Source organism: Dipteris shenzhenensis, chromosome 11, assembly GCF_047967505.1.
Source record: "Dipteris shenzhenensis isolate YYH24624 ecotype China chromosome 11, Dip_SZ_1.0, whole genome shotgun sequence".
Lineage (NCBI taxonomy): Eukaryota > Viridiplantae > Streptophyta > Polypodiopsida > Gleicheniales > Dipteridaceae > Dipteris > Dipteris shenzhenensis.
The window spans coordinates 43,420,384-43,436,232 of NC_141606.1; the positions used below are offsets into that span (position 1 = coordinate 43,420,384).

Genomic DNA, 15,849 nt, shown 5'->3' on the forward strand with positions numbered 1-15,849 from the left:
GCAAGTTCTACATACGACTTCTGCATGCAACTTCTACATGCAACTTCTATATGCAAGTTCTACATGTAGAGAGAGAATGTGTTACAATTCCTACATGCAGAGAGAGAAGCTCTTCAACATGTATAAATACCCCATAATGGAATGAAGCCCACACTCTTTGGGGCATTGTGTTGAGTTCTACTTTGGTATTCCAAGCAATTGTTTCAAGTGTCCATGCTTCCTTGCACTCCATGTCCAAAAGCATGTCCTAAACCTTGAAACTCCTCCTCCCCTCTCCTCCAACCCTGCAACCCATCCTCTCCCTCTCCTCCTCCCTCCTCCTCCTCCCTTCTCCTCCTCCCTCCTCCTCCTCCTCCTCCTCCCTCCTCCTCCCTTCTCCTCCCTTCTCCTCCTCCTCTTCCCTCCTTCCTCCTCCTCCTCCCTCTTCCTCCTCCTCCTCCCTCCTTCTCTCTCTCTCCTTTCCCCCATGCTCTTACACCTTCTTTCTCTCGCACTCCTATGCTCCCCCTAAACCCTTAATTCCTCAACCCTTAACCTCCATGATCTACAAGGGAGACGAGTTTTCCACCATGTACTCTACTCTGAACCTTGGAATCTCTTCTAAACTCTGGACGCTCTCTCTAAACCTTGAAATCTCCTTCTAACCCTGGAACCTCCTAAACCTTGGAACCTCCTTCTAAACCTTGGAACCTCCTTCTAACCCTTAAACTCCTCCTAAACCCTGCAACCCTCAATGAACGCCAACGCCTTCATTACCTCAACCATGATGATACACGTTCCTTTTACACATGCATGCACTATGTTTGCTTACCACACTTAAGCCTATGTCTCCCACCGAAACACGACTCGAGGTCCTAAGCTACACATATACTACAAACGACAACCCTGATATACCTGTAGGTGACAAAAAGTATTGAGAATACCCTGCTCTTCCTACGAAAGCCGTAGGAAAGAGCAAACAACATGCACATGTGTGCACACACGTGCTTGTGTGTGTGTGTGTGTTTGCATGCATGCACACGTGCAACCAAAAAAAGTGCATACCAACAAGTACCGTGCTAGAAATATCTAGTATATGAATTAATATCGTGAAACTTGTATTGATTGGCCCATTATTACAAATGAGCCCCCTCAAGCATGCTACCATCCTTCATTGATAAAAATTAGTTTTGGAAAAATAGGAGTAGTTGACTAGTGTAATGAATTATTTGACTAGTCGAATTTGCCAATGAAAAAAGATTTCGTAGTAGTTGCACCAGTGATATAACATACGTGCTCCTTCTTAATCCCTCCATCAAGGGCTTTAGGAAAAAGTATGACCATGTAGTTCACTTTTACCCAAAATGGTGTACTACTTGTGTTGAATTAACATTGTAGTCCAATGTACAAGTCATAGCATAGTTACTAGACTATATTTGGAAAAGAAATACTATATTTTTTATTTTGAAATAGGCCAATGTCTAAGTTTCATTTTTTTCTTTAAAATCTAGACTCTCTCAACATCACATTTAGTGTTAGTAGAGTAATGGATCAATGTCACACATCACATTTAGTGTTAGTTGGATGATGGCTTCATACTACCTTATACACTTTGAGACCATTTTCTCTCTCACAAGGTGGTAGGTATTAAAATGTGGACTAAATGTAAGCATTGTACTCATGTTCTTGACCACCTTCGTTGTGGAAACAATAATTGTGTACCCCTTTTGGTATGCTTGTTGGATCTTCTAATAATTGGAGTTTATAGATCTACATGACGCCATTATTAGGACCATAGCGAGACAATAGTATCAATCAACTCTCATGACGGGACATTGTACCTAGCGATAAGGGAAAATATTACCTTGAGTATACATTAAAATCTAGACTCTCTCAACATCACATATAGTGTTAGTAGAGTGATGGATCAATGTCACACATCACATTTAGTGTTAGTTGCATGATGGCTTCATACTACCTTGTACACTTTGAGACCATTTACTCTCTTACAAGGTGGTAGGCTTTAAAATGTGAACTAAATGTAATACTCATGTGCTTTACCACCTTTGTTGTGGAAACAATAATTGTGTACCCCTTTTGGTATGCTTGTTGGATCTTCTAATAATTGGAGTTTGTAGATCTACATGATGCCATTCTTATGACCATAGCAAGGAAATAGTATCAATCGACTCTCATGAGGGGACATTGTACCTAGCGATAGGGAAAAATATTACCTTGAGTATTCATTGAAAGTGTGTGCACATAATGATAAGGAAAAATATTGATTTGAGTATTCGTCGAAAGTGTGTGCACCGATGGAGAAATAATATACAATTGTTTCAAGGAATGATGCTACCTCATCACCTTAAAGAAAATTGCAAAATGGAAGCTTTTTCTGGGTGTGTTGCACATATTTCATACTAGAAGCTTGCTTACATGACCTTATTACTTAGGTATTGGAAGAGCATATGCTTTTTTTTGCTTTTATTATGAATGGGAAGTATTTGACCATTTTGGCTTGAAATGTTTGACATCATCAATTTCTCAATTCCCTAGCATTTAAAAGTTTAATAGGAATTGTCACCATTTCTTGACTCTTTTGGGGTGTAGCAATTATAATGATGCAATGGGAAAACAGTTTTGCAGAAAAGTCATGTAAGGAATTTGATACTTGGCTAAGCTTGCCTTAAGAAGCACATTTTGTTTTTGCATGTGTAGTGCCATCTTTTATGGCTATTTCCACTTGAGCAATGTTTTCCTAAGTCGATCTCTTAAATTCACAAGAAATCACTTTTTGGTAATGTGTTTTCTAACAAGCTCATAGAATTAATTATTATGATTACTTAGTTTTACCTCAGTCATGGAATTTCAATTACGATCAGAAAGTGTTTTGGGCACTTACATATCATTTCTCTTTTGGACCTCACCAACCACTTAATATGAAAAATCCCATTTTTTTGTAGAAAAAAAAATGCGGGTTTAACATTTATGTGAAAATAGTGTAGAAATTAATCTTATGGCGTTGCAATCACATTGAAACCAGAGCTTTTCTTGGAATCAATGAAAATTTATTACCTTGCTTGGATCCCCATGAATACAACTTTAATCTTTAAAGGAGAGATTGTTTATCATGAAACGCATTTCCTCAAACTAGTGGGTCCCCTTTTTTTCCTCCTCTAATGACAACACTACTATGAAGAAATATAAAACACAGATTCCATCCTTGCAGTATAGCACACAAGCTAAAATTCATTTAATATCAAGTCTCATCTCTTTTGCCTTTGAAGATTCATTTTTTTTGGGGAAAATTTGAAAGGGGTTAAAAGGAAACAAAGTTTGCTAGCCAAAAATCCCAAAACCTTGTCAATGTAAATGTAATGAAATGTTACTTTGCATTAATCAACTGGAATTGTACTACCAACTCAAGCAGAGATAGCAAGCTCTTCATGGATCCCAAATGGAATTCCAAGTAGTGAGCCCTTTGTTGTGATGATTGAGAGAAACTCAAGGCTTAAGTTGCACTAGAGCAATGCCATTATGGAAAGACCATTGATCATTCACCCAAATGTTCAGACTAGCGGCCCTTGAATTTCACATTTACATTGGAATATTAGTGGATGCTTTTCATGTACTACAACAGTGTACAAGTTTGTAAGAAATCTTGAGATGCCATATATGGGTGCTACCACCTCGCTTGACTTGCTAATGAATTATTAGATGGCTTTCTATGGACTAAAAAAGGCAGCTATTAATCCAAGTAATTTATATTGCAAGTCAGTAAAAAATAATATCATATATAAGTTGGTAGATAGCAATATCGTTGTGGTTGAGCCACATGTGAATTTATTGCGGGCCCATCCATTGCTCCATGATGCGATACACGTTGATAGGACAAATTGGTTAACCCAAACCTAAGGGCATGTTCAAGCAAGGTGCCTAGTGCGAATTTGTCGAGGCTAAAGTAGGCCTTGTGACAGGAGGGAACTTTGTTAACAAACGAGGGGAGCAGGCTTTGGTTCTCGTGCCAATGGGGCCCTAGTTTGGTGATTGAGGGGGGTGTTTGTGAGAGATTTCATGAAAAAAAAAGTGTGTGTGTGTGTGCGTGTGTGTGTGTGTGTTTGTAAGTGTGCATGAGTCGAAGAGTTCAGCCCTTGGCTAGTGGCTAGGCCCCTGTGCGCATTGCAAACTTGTTTTTAAATAAAAAGTTTTGGGTGTGGTGCATGAGTTTGGTCTGGCAACCTCAATCTTGGCCTACGAATTCTTGCTGTGGATGGAGAATCAGTGGCATTTTTCCTATGGAAGTTCCTTCATGGTTGGCTCCCTGTTAGAAGTAGGCTGGTGCTCATCTTTTTCGGGAGTGTGCTCTAGTCAGAAGCTGCGAGTTAATCTACTAGTGGAGGTAGGAAAGGATGAGCTCGTTGGGAGTTTTGGTTTTGTTCTTCACCCAAAAAGGAACAAGGTGAATTAATTCAATGGGCCTGTCCTGTAGGCAATTTTGAATTTAATGTGGTTGATTTTTGGATGTGCAGTGGAAAAAGAGGGCGGAAACCTGAGTGAGAGAGAGAGAGAGAGAGAGAATACGAGGATAGTATGGAGGACTCCAGTGAAACTGGAGAAAAGTAAGCTGTTGTGAGGAAAGTATGAAAGACTGGAGTGAAACTCAAGTAGATTCTAAATCCCAATTTCATTACTAAGACCAATCCTTCCAAGAGAGGCAAAAAAAAAAAAGCTTTGGCTCTCATGTTCATGAGTTGGATGGCCTGCCATCCCCATACCATCGCTAGATGTGATGTAGGGCCTCTTTGCAAGAGGCTCTTGAACGGGCCTCTAAAAGCTTAGCTACGTCCCCATACAAGCCTCTAAAATCTCTGCAATCTCCTACATAATTAGTATTTTCTGCAACACCCTTGAACGGAAGTAAATGATTGAGGAGCGAGGGATGGACACGTTAGTTTTGGGCTTCTGCAAAAGGCCTCTGAACACCTAAGTTGCTGGAACAGGATCGAAAATTCAAACCTGCGAATTAAATGACTGAATGTAGGAGGTCTAGGGAGTGCCCCTAGGCATCCCTAGACCATCGTGCTGGTCTAGGGGGTCTATGAAGGTGAACGTGACCATTCGAGAGCCTTTGAAGTTTCAAAATTGAAAACTGGGCATTGAAGGTTCTCGAGAAAAGGTGTGAAAGACTTTTCAAACACAAGCAGCCCCACGTAGAGTTTGTTGGCGAGCAACGTGGCGGAGGAATTGTTGCAAGCCTGCTACGTTCGGACAGTTAGTGCATTCTACAGCCGCCTTGATTGGCTGTTTGCAAGACAAAATATATGCTTCAGGGCCTAGGAAACGCCGTATATCCGAGTATAGAACCAGATAAGGAGTTTACACGTACGCCGTCCACAAGGCGGTGCCTCATGACGTGTCAATTCTCTATTTGCTGTTGAAAATGCTCGCGTGTATTTTTAGCACTTCAATGATTCTTTTAATTCGGTACGCATGGTGCGCCTTATTTATTCCTGCAACCATTGACCTGGCCAAGTCTAGACTCCATGGGAAGAGGGCATTGCCACGGTTGTGATTCCTACGCTCCCCAGTTTTAGACTAGCTCAAAGTTGGGAAAGTTGGGATTTCTAGTCTTTGCACCACTATGCCGTTAACTTCGGAAATTCTCTTGAAGACAGTTTATCTTTCCTTTGTACGGCCTTCCTTTTTTCTTTGTTAATACAAATAGCCTTTAGGGACTCTTCTCAACAACCCCTTGCCCCCCTCCCAAAAGGAAGAAAAAGGGTGATTAGTTCTAAAATCTCCATTAAGTCGTTCTAACCTTACCTAAAGCTGGTCAAGCGTTTTGGTCTCCGCTCCTAGTTTGGCATGCAAAATATAAATCTTGACCTTGTTTTGACAATTGATGTAGACAACGTTCATTTTCGGCTGCCTTAGGGTAGCTCTCATCAAGATTCCCAGCTAGTAAATCGGGTTCTCGATTATTGCGAGTCTCCACCTAACGATGACGCACACTTATTGTTTTTTTTCCCCACAACTCAGTACGCAAGACGGGTTACCCTCCTTGGTGAACAAGACGCCAAGGGCAACCGCTAGAACTAGGCTTGCTCCATGATGAATTCACTACATACATTGTTCCAATTGTTGAAAAAAAACTTGCAAGCTACGCACAAAGGAACTTAAAAGCCTTAAAACTCGAAAAGTTCCAAGAAAACACGGATGAGGTGGAAAGTTCAAGGGTTTTCAATCTACAAACGTAAAACTTCTCGAAAAATAGTGATGATTTCCGAGGAGCTTGAGTTGATGTACACTAGGACTCTAGAAGAAAGAAAGCTCCTACCGATGACCATCAACCATCTCTTGGAGGATCCACATTCCCAAATGGGTTTTCCTGAATTGCCATTGGTGCATGGGACAAACATCGCCTCTCTTCTTCCATCTTCCTCCTCCCTCCCAAAGTCATCACTTGCCCACTCTTTGTGTTGTCCTCCATAGCCTATCCACCGTTTCCATGGCCCCCTCCTCAACCTCCTCCTCCTCCTCTTTGTAATTAGAGAACCACAGTCCACGACCCCCTTCTCTCTCTTTCTCTCTCTCCATGCTTTGGGGAGGCTGTTTTGGGCTCCTCCATCTCAGAAGGTCTGTGAAATTCACGTGAGCGTGTAGAAAGGTTTTCCTGCTGGGGCTGGGTTGGATCTGTGCAGCTGTAGGCAGGCACCAGGTTAGGGGCCGTTTTTGTGGGGGAGGGCGATTGCAAATGTTCCAGCATCTGGGGTTGCTGTGGGGTGGAGCAGAAGCTTGCAGGAGGGCATTTTGTGTGTGGGGGGGATTCTTTCGAGCTTAAGTTTCGATCTGTGATATTTGGGTTTTTGGATTTGTGTGGGATCTTCAAATTCCTCTCAATTTTCTGGGGCTGCTGTGGGGTGGAGCAGAAGCTCGCAGGAGGGCATTTTGCGTGTGTGTGGGATTCTTTCGAGCTAAGTTTCCACCTGTGGCATTTGGGTTTTTGGATTTGTGTTGGATCTTCAAATTCCTCTCAATTTTTGGGTTGAAATTTCCGAGCATCTGGGGCTTGTGTGGGGGTGGAGCAGAAGCTCGGAGGAGAGCATTTTGTGTGTGTGTGGGATTTCTGTGGCATTTGGGTTTTTGATCTTCAAGTTCGTCTCCTTCACCAAATTGTTACACATTGAAAGCCCAATTCTGAACGCTATCCTCCTATATGCTGCAAATCTTCAAGCATAAGCTCCTCTCATATGCTTCTTCACAGCAAATCTTTAAGCATATGCTCCACTCATACTTCCTCTCACATGCTGTACTCGCAGGAAATTTTCAAGCTCAAGCTCTTTTCTGGACCTTGACCAAAGCTCGATCGCATAGAGAGGCTGATGGTGAGCAAGAAAGGAGGCCTTTGCTTGAGCTCTCAGGAAACCTTCAAGCTTGAGTCCTCTCACCTTCTTTTCAAGTAATGTAGATTTGCTTCTCCATCCAGCTTTCAACACAGCAAGCTCCACCCCCATCTTCATCTTCTTCCAAGCTTTGAACACATTAAGCTCATTCTCTGAGCTGTCCTTGCATCATGGCTGAGAGAAGGGACAGGGTTTCTGTGCAAATCCCTCCCAGCAGGAAGCTCCCTGATTTCCTGCAGAGCGTCAACCTCAAATATGTCAAGCTTGGCTACCACTATCTCATCACCCACCTTCTCACCCTCCTCCTGCTTCCCCTTATGATGGGCATCTTGCTCGAGGTTGGCCGCCTTGGCCCTGAAGATCTCTGGCAGCTTTGGGTGCACCTCCAATTCAATCTGGTGAGCGTTGTCTTGTGTTCTTCCGTCCTGGTTTTTGGAACCACTGTGTATGTCATGTCGCGTCCAAGGCCTGTTTACCTGGTAGACTACGCTTGCTACAAGCCTGATGACAGTCTCACCGTTGCCTTTCACCGTTTCATGGAGCATTCCAAATTGTCTGGGAACTTCGAGGAGCGCAGCTTGGAGTTCCAGAAGAGGATCCTGGAGAGATCGGGCCTTGGCGAGGAGACCTATCTTCCCCCGGCTCTCCATCGGCTGCCGGCCCAGCCTAGCATGGCTGCTGCTCGGGAGGAGGCGGAGGAGGTCATGTTTGGGGCTTTGGAGCAGCTCTTTCACAAAACGGGCGTCAAACCTAAGGACATCGGCATTCTCATCGTCAACTGTAGCCTCTTCAATCCGACCCCGTCTCTCTCTGCCATGGTCGTCAACAAATTTAAGTTGCGGGGGAACATCCGGAGTTACAATCTCGGCGGAATGGGCTGCAGTGCAGGTGTGATTGCCATAGATTTTGCGCAAGATCTCTTGCAGGTTCACAGGAGCACCTACGCCGTGGTGGTGAGCATGGAGAATATCACACAGAATTGGTACTCTGGAAATCGCAGGTCGATGCTCATTCCAAACTGTCTGTTCAGGGTGGGAGGAGCAGCAATCCTCCTGTCCAACAAGCGGAGGGACAGAAGGCGAGCCAAGTACCGGCTCGTGCACACGGTCAGGACTCACAAGGGAGCAGACGACAAGGCTTTCAACTGCGTCTATCAAGAGCAAGACGAGGAAGGCAAGCTCGGAGTCACTCTTTCCAAAGAGCTCATGGCGATCGCAGGTGAATCTCTGAAAACCAACATCACCACCTTGGGGCCGCTGGTGCTCCCCCTTTCGGAGCAGCTGCTCTTCTTCGCAAACCTCGTCGCCAGGAAGTTCCTGAACCTGAAGGTGAAGCCATATATTCCCGATTTCAAGCTCGCGTTCGAGCATTTTTGCATTCATGCGGGGGGGAGAGCTGTGATCGACGAACTGGAGAGGCATCTGCTGCTCTCTCACGACCATGTGGAGGCGTCCAGGATGACGCTGCATCGATGGGGAAACACTTCTTCCTCGTCGATCTGGTATGAGCTGAGCTACATCGAGGCAAAGGGTCGCATGCGGAGGGGCAATCGAGTGTGGCAGATTGCATTTGGGAGTGGGTTCAAGTGCAACAGCGCAGTATGGCAAGCTCTTCGCACAATCAAAACGCCATCCGGCAGCCCATGGGACGAATGCATCGACAAGTACCCCGTTGCGATTCCAGAAGTTTTCAGCTTCTGAATTTCTCTTTCCTCTCTGCATTCTGGTCAATTGGGGTTTCCACAGCTGGCCATTCTAGCTGCTTATGATTCTCAGACTATTCTGCATTTTGTTCCTGCTTGATTTCGGTTTCATCCGGATGCTCAGATATAGTTTTACCAGAATGCTCACTATTTGTGTCTGTTTACAGTTTCTTGATGATGCGCAAAGGATAACTCAACAGAAGCTTTGTCCTTCTCTTTACAGAATGGTTCCTTTGGTGTATCTGATAGGTATCTCTGACTGATGAGTGCTACTGTGACTCAGTTGCATTTGTTTTCGGGAGATCTCTGCATGTTGACGAGTGCATTTATGAGCATGGTTAACTTTCATGGAGGATGGGAACTTTAGCAGTCTTCTATTAACTGTTCATTTGGATCCATTCCTTCACGCTAGTCAGGAGGTTTGTACACGAATTGCACAATGATCCTCAGGAGTGTCCTAATTTGGGCACTGCGGCCTTCATAATGCACAGAGCAGTTCATTTCCATTCCTCAAAATGTGTCACCTGCAGATTTCCCCCATTTTGATGTTTTAGAAGCAGCAAGAATAGCTTTTCTTCTCTCTTGTACAGCCAGAAGGGCTGTTTTCAGATGCTCTCCTCTAAATACTCTTTGATATCTGCATCTCCATCAGACCAGACCAACAGTTGCTATTGCACTTAAGCTACCTTCATTACTCAACCGAGAAGCATGTCTTTCTGGCATTTCCGGCAACCTTTTCCAACATGCAGACGTGTCTCATAAAGGTCTTCTTTTCTTGTGTCTCGCCAGCTCGGCCAATTCCTTCTCTCATGTGGCCTCCCTTATTCATTCCGAAGCTTTCAAAGCTCGTATTCTCTTTTGTCTGGGCATGCCTTACGGAAGTCTACGAAAAGACAAAAGTATTGGCCATCACGTGTTCCAGATTCCACAAGGTAGGTGCTTTGATCCTTCCAGCCGGCTATGAAACAAAGGGATATGTATTTTGAACCATAACTTTGTGACGATCGTCCTATTTGTGGGAGACACGTTTGTGGGATCCAGCGTGTCATGCTCTAGTTGCATGAAATCATCTCTCATGAAAATTCACATTTCACGACATCTTTGTTGAAGTGGGTTCAATTTCATCTTGGTACCGCAAGGGGACTGGCTTGGTGGTTGAATGTGTGCGTGTGTGTGCGCTCTCCTTGTGCCCATGGGTCTTGCTCCTCGATAGGGGTTGGGTGAGGGTTTGAGTGACGGTGAGGTTTTTTCCAAAAAAAGATCAAAAGAAAATTCAACTTCGAAGGTCTTACATACAGTCATATGTGGCGGGGTGAGTGGGTTGATAGGAGCTGCATTCAAACGAACATTATTTTGGCTCAAATGTTTCATGCTTAAAAAATGTAATACATTGTCACATTTCCCCATTGATTTGACCTTGCTTTTAGCTTTTATATTTGCAAATATTAAAACAACCCATCAAACCCACACTCCTAATAGCACTCTCGAACTCCACACTCCTAATACCACTCTCGAACTCCAGAGTCTCTTAACACCACTATAAGAGATAGATACATCCTCCATACCTCGCTCACACAATGGGCACCAACCATGTTCTTCCATGATTTGATAATCCAGAGCATGCCTATTAAGTTTTGTTGAAGTCCCTTTCATCTACTGGGTTTGACTTTGAATCTTTCAAGAATGGGTTAAGAAACTCCTTCCATCTATCTATACTAGAGACTCCAAATCGCAAAGGGATCCCTATCAATCAATATGGCCTTAGGAGAGCAATTGTAGCCTAACTCTTCAAGCTGAGGTTCTCTCTATCTCCCCTGAATTAATTTATCTTCCATCCTGACCTTTCTCTCTCTCCCTCTTTCGACTCCTCATTTATTAACTAATTCATCACACACATGCACACTTTTTTTTGGGTGAAATTTAAAATACACACACACATGTATGTATGTATGTATGGATAAATGGATGTATCCACACATCTGTGTGTGTGTGTGTGTGTAGGTAGGTATTTATATAGGCAGGCATGCATGCATGCGTGTGCGTATGCATGTGCATGTGTGTGCGTGCGCACGTGTGTTTACATACATACACGTGCGTGCGGGCACACACACACACGTGCACATACACACACATATATAGATAGATAGATAGATAGCTAGATAGAGAGAGAGAGAGAGAGAGAGAGAGGTGGAGAAAAGATCAAAGGTGGAAGATGTGAGAGAGATAAATAAAAGAAAATGGTATTCAGTTAATAGATTAGTTATTAGACTCTTATCTTACAATTTTAGTTTTAAACTAGGGGGTGGGACCCCACTCACAAATATGTTAGGATAGCACGTGGGTTCAATAGAAGGGGTTTAAAAACCTTTTTTTGGCACATTTTTACATACAAAAGGGTACCATTTAAAGGGGGTATTCACAGATGGTATAGAAAAAATTGCAGGAAATGGCAATGCCCAAAATTGACATGACTAAGAACTTAATTTGTCATGGATGGTATATGCTTGAGCGAAATGTGAAGTGTTTTTGTTGATCACAATGGACAAAGTGACAAGCTTTTTTTCTATAGAAAAAAAAAGTGAAAAGCTCAAAATTTAGTACCGACTCAATGAGAAATGTTGGAAGAATTATGGAGATAGACTATGGTAAAAACAGTTTCATGATAGCATTTTGTAGAAATAGCAAAGGTGATCAATAGTTTAAGTCACGAACAAGTGATAATAATCAATTCTTGAAGCAAGTGCCTTGGACTCTTTAAAGTAAAAAGTGTATGGGTTACCATGTATTGAGAGAAGTGGCGTACCTAAAGCACCTCAAGATGCACATCTTCAAGCTCCGCAAAGTAGTGAAAACCCACCATCACCAACTATAAAAGATAGGGGAATGTGATGGAAACACTTTGAGATAGCTTGTGGTGTGATATCCATAACTATACCCCAAAAAGGAGCTAAAAGACCTGAACCTCCACTAGCAAATTGAAGTAAAGCTCAATTAAGAGAAGGCAACAAGTCGCATAGTGAAGAGGATCTATATGAAGAAACTATACTTATATATTCTCTTATGTTTAAGGTTAGCCTTATGACTTAACACCCTCCTCAGGATGAGGGTGTAAGTCTAACACGAGAAGACCAAAATGTACCTCAATTAAGAGAGGGCGAGGAGTTGGATAGTGAAGAGGATCTAGATGAACAATTGAAGAGGATGCACTTACAAAGTCTCTTCTATCCCACATTTGTGCAAGCATGCTAGATTTACACCCTCTTGAGGACGAGGGATACACATGGGAAACGGACCGCTTTTTTGTGATGACAATGCAGCTTCTATGTTCACTAATCGAAGGAGGTTGAATGTCCATTTTTCATGGAGACATGCAAGGACAATGAAAACTAATAGCTGAAGTGAGAGAGGGAAGAGAGAGGAGTGCACATGATATAGCTACTTGTACAATATGTTGTATTGAACATTAACATGAATATATACATGTGAACCCGTTAGGGTTAGGTTTAGGGTTTGTCCCTATTGCCTAGAGGTGTGGTGCAATTTACACCATCCTCAACACCCCCTCGTAAATTGCATTGGGTAAGTAGAGGGTGCATGTACAAGACCTTTTTGTGGATTTCATTTGATGCGTATGATTGCATCCAAAACTGAAAGGAAAGCTAGAAGGAATCAGAGTAGTATGTGTGTGTGTGAGCACCATGACTACATATTGGCATCAGCGCCAGACTGATTCTTATGATGCACAACCATCACTTTTATGCGTGGATCTGACTCCATCTACTGTCACATTAGATGCAGATACTCAGTAGGAGGTCACCAGTGATCATGCATTATTCTCAATAGGTAAGTCCTCAGTATGAGGCACTCACATCTCTAGCAACATGCAGAGATATATGCGATAATGCATTCAACTCTTTAGGTGATTCCATTCTAGCATCCATCACTGATATGGAGCATATCTTGGACATAGTTTCCACGACCAGTATAGATAAGCAAATCAGTCTTCAAGACATTCCAGCATCGGCTCAGTCATGCCACATTGCACCACCCTTGGATCCAGCGATCACCACCTTTGATCAATAGATCATTCCTCAGCATGATGACATTTATGCATCAGTGCAGTAGCCATCATCAGGTTCAGCTGTAGCTCTCAATCTAGGGAGACTCAGTGTTTCAGCATGCACTTTTGGCTGTTGTATACAGTCCATACTTGATGCAGATTAGTGGTTGGATCCACGACTTCAGATCATTCCCTACATCAACATTCGGCATTGCATATGCCTAAGGGACATCTTATGCTTTTTGAGTTATTTTTCAGGCTTCTAGGCCTTTATCCTGTCAGCTCCTTCTTGATGTGCCTTTGACATATGCTACATCCTATGCCAATGGATGTTTAGCCATGCACTTATCAAACGATCTTTAGCTCATGACAATTGAGCATACAGGTTTGACAGGCTGCCATACCTTGTCAGCTTTACGGAAGATTCATCAACAGATCAGTGTATCATACCTACACCTTCGCCCCCATATTTTCAACCCCAGGATCACTTTGTCCACACCGACTATGCGGTCTTCTAAGACCCCACATCATTCGACGGAGGTCATATTTCTGCTGCAATATACCTTCGCCATTGCTATCATTTCTTTTGGGTTGGTGACACCCTCGTATGTCATAAACTACTAGATCACATCTTCATGGTTACATCGACTAGTCTCACATCTAGCCTCATCTCTTCTACAGAGCAGGTGCACAGTCCATGATGACTTATGACATGCTCATCTTTGACATGTTTAGCACACAACCATACACACATTAGCAGTCATCTTTTGATTGACTAGTCTTTGATCCGAGTGGACTTTAATTCATGCATATTTCCTTCCTCTTCCTTTTGGCCTATCTTCTAGGTTTTATTCCCAAACACAAAGGATCACCCACAACTTAAGAGGGGGAAATGCACATTATGTACATGATCTAGTAAGTTGTACTTGTTTTATATACTAACATGTGGAACATCTGCATCCGATCACTCAAGACCAATGAGGCTCAAGCTTGCGTCATAAACTGGTACATACCTTGTGGCAATGAATGGTCGAAGAAGTTTCTGTTTCCACTCACGGATCTCGTACAGAGCCATGACTGGTGTATCATCAACTATGTGATGTGAATAACTCCATGTTGGAGGCGGTCTCGTGCACTTTGCAAGAGGCTTACCCGTGTACTGTGGCGAGAGTATCTACCCATGAGAAACAAGCTGCCACTGTGGGGCTTATGCTCGAGCTTCCGTTGGGGGGATTACGTTGAAGGGTCAAAACCAAGTCATGTGAGAACAACTGTGTGCCAAGGATCAAGCTTATGGTAAAATCATGACAACTGCATGTCGAGAGTAGCCAAGAGGCTGTACAAGGTTGATGTATATGCATGTAGCAAAAGATCCAAAAAAAATTCAACATTGTTTAACTTTACATGGGTGGCATAAGTGTGTGCAAATGTACAACAATCCTGAATCCAAGAGAGGGATAACTCTCCTAAGTGTCACCAATCATGATGAATTACCAAATGCCAAGATAATTGAACTAGTGTCAGATGTGTGGATGTGTACATTGATGATAGAACTGAATGGGACTTACGCCGCTGGGAACTAATTGGATAATGTGGAGATGGCTTACTTGGCAAGATCTGAGGTGCTCAGTGCGTAGAGCATGATTTTTTCTTTTTGGATCACCGTGAAAGTCCACCTAGATCAAAAGTTATGGCTCCCGAAAGAATAGGCCAAACTTTGATCAAGCGGAGTGGTCAAAATGATGAGGTGTCCAAGGATGATGTGGTAGTGGAGGTCACATGCCAAATGCATTGTGTGCCTGCTATGGAGAGGCAAGGGTGCCTAGCTGGCACTGATGACGTGGATGCTGACTATGCAGGTTGCTGAGATGCCAATGACTTGGCATGACACATTTACCTGTGGACATGGTAGGATATGCTTATGTGTCTCTGATACCATGATAGCGGAAGTGAGACAGAAAGAGGGGGTGCACACAATATAGCTACATGTACAAATGTTGTATTGAACAAAAAACATGAATATATACATGTGAACCCCTTAGGTCAGGGTTTGCATCTATGCCCTAGAGGTATGGTGCAATTTACACCATCCTCAATAGAAACAACATCTGCAACCGGCATCACTTTAGGTCATATCTTATTTAGGAGATATTAAAGTGTTGACCCTATATTAGTAAATGCCACCTTTTGATTGCATGTAGACTTCTTCAAGGATTTTGAAGACATAGTTCATGTAGACTTCGGCTAGAGTGACATAGTTCATGAAGTGGCAATATATGAGATATACGAATGATAACGTACATGTTCTTCAAAATAGGTTCATGGAAAGATACGAGTTTAAGCCCATTTATAGGAAAATATCTATGTGAAGCATACATAATTGCAACCAAGGATCACAAATGGAAACTTGCCATTAGAAGCAAGCAAAGTTTGCAAGGGTCCCTATTTCAAGGTGACTCAAATTATATTCTAGGTTTGAAAGCTTGAATAATCTAACATACAACTGAAGGAAAAGACAACTCTTTTAGAAGTTCTCATCAAGGCAAGGGAGTTATGCATCAAAACAAGCAACAAAGGGAAAGAGACCAATAAGGGAATTTTGATTTAAGGTAGAGAAGATTTTATTGTTTCTTAAAGGGGGTGGTGAATGTCCTACGAAGCCCCTAAGGTCTAAAGAAATCCATAGCCAGGTACAAGAACTACGC

The 15,849-nt window shown here is 42.8% G+C and overlaps 1 protein-coding gene across 2 annotated transcripts; it reads left to right on the plus strand.

Annotated features, from left to right (window-relative positions):
• The first annotated feature begins 6,309 nt into the window (after positions 1-6,309).
• On the plus strand, positions 6,310-10,094 carry LOC147897042 (3-ketoacyl-CoA synthase 4-like). 2 transcript variants are annotated; one of them, XM_087381462.1, is made up of 2 exons: positions 6,310-7,780; positions 7,925-10,094. In XM_087381462.1, exons 1-2 carry the CDS (start codon positions 7,553-7,555, stop codon positions 9,080-9,082), a joined length of 1,386 nt encoding a protein of 461 aa, XP_087237588.1. In that variant the 5' UTR covers positions 6,310-7,552; the 3' UTR covers positions 9,083-10,094. The 2 variants fall into 2 exon arrangements, with proteins under 2 accessions (XP_087237588.1, XP_087237587.1); XM_087381461.1 differs by having other exon boundaries at positions 6,311-6,615; positions 7,299-10,090.
• The last annotated feature ends 5,755 nt before the right edge of the window (positions 10,095-15,849 follow it).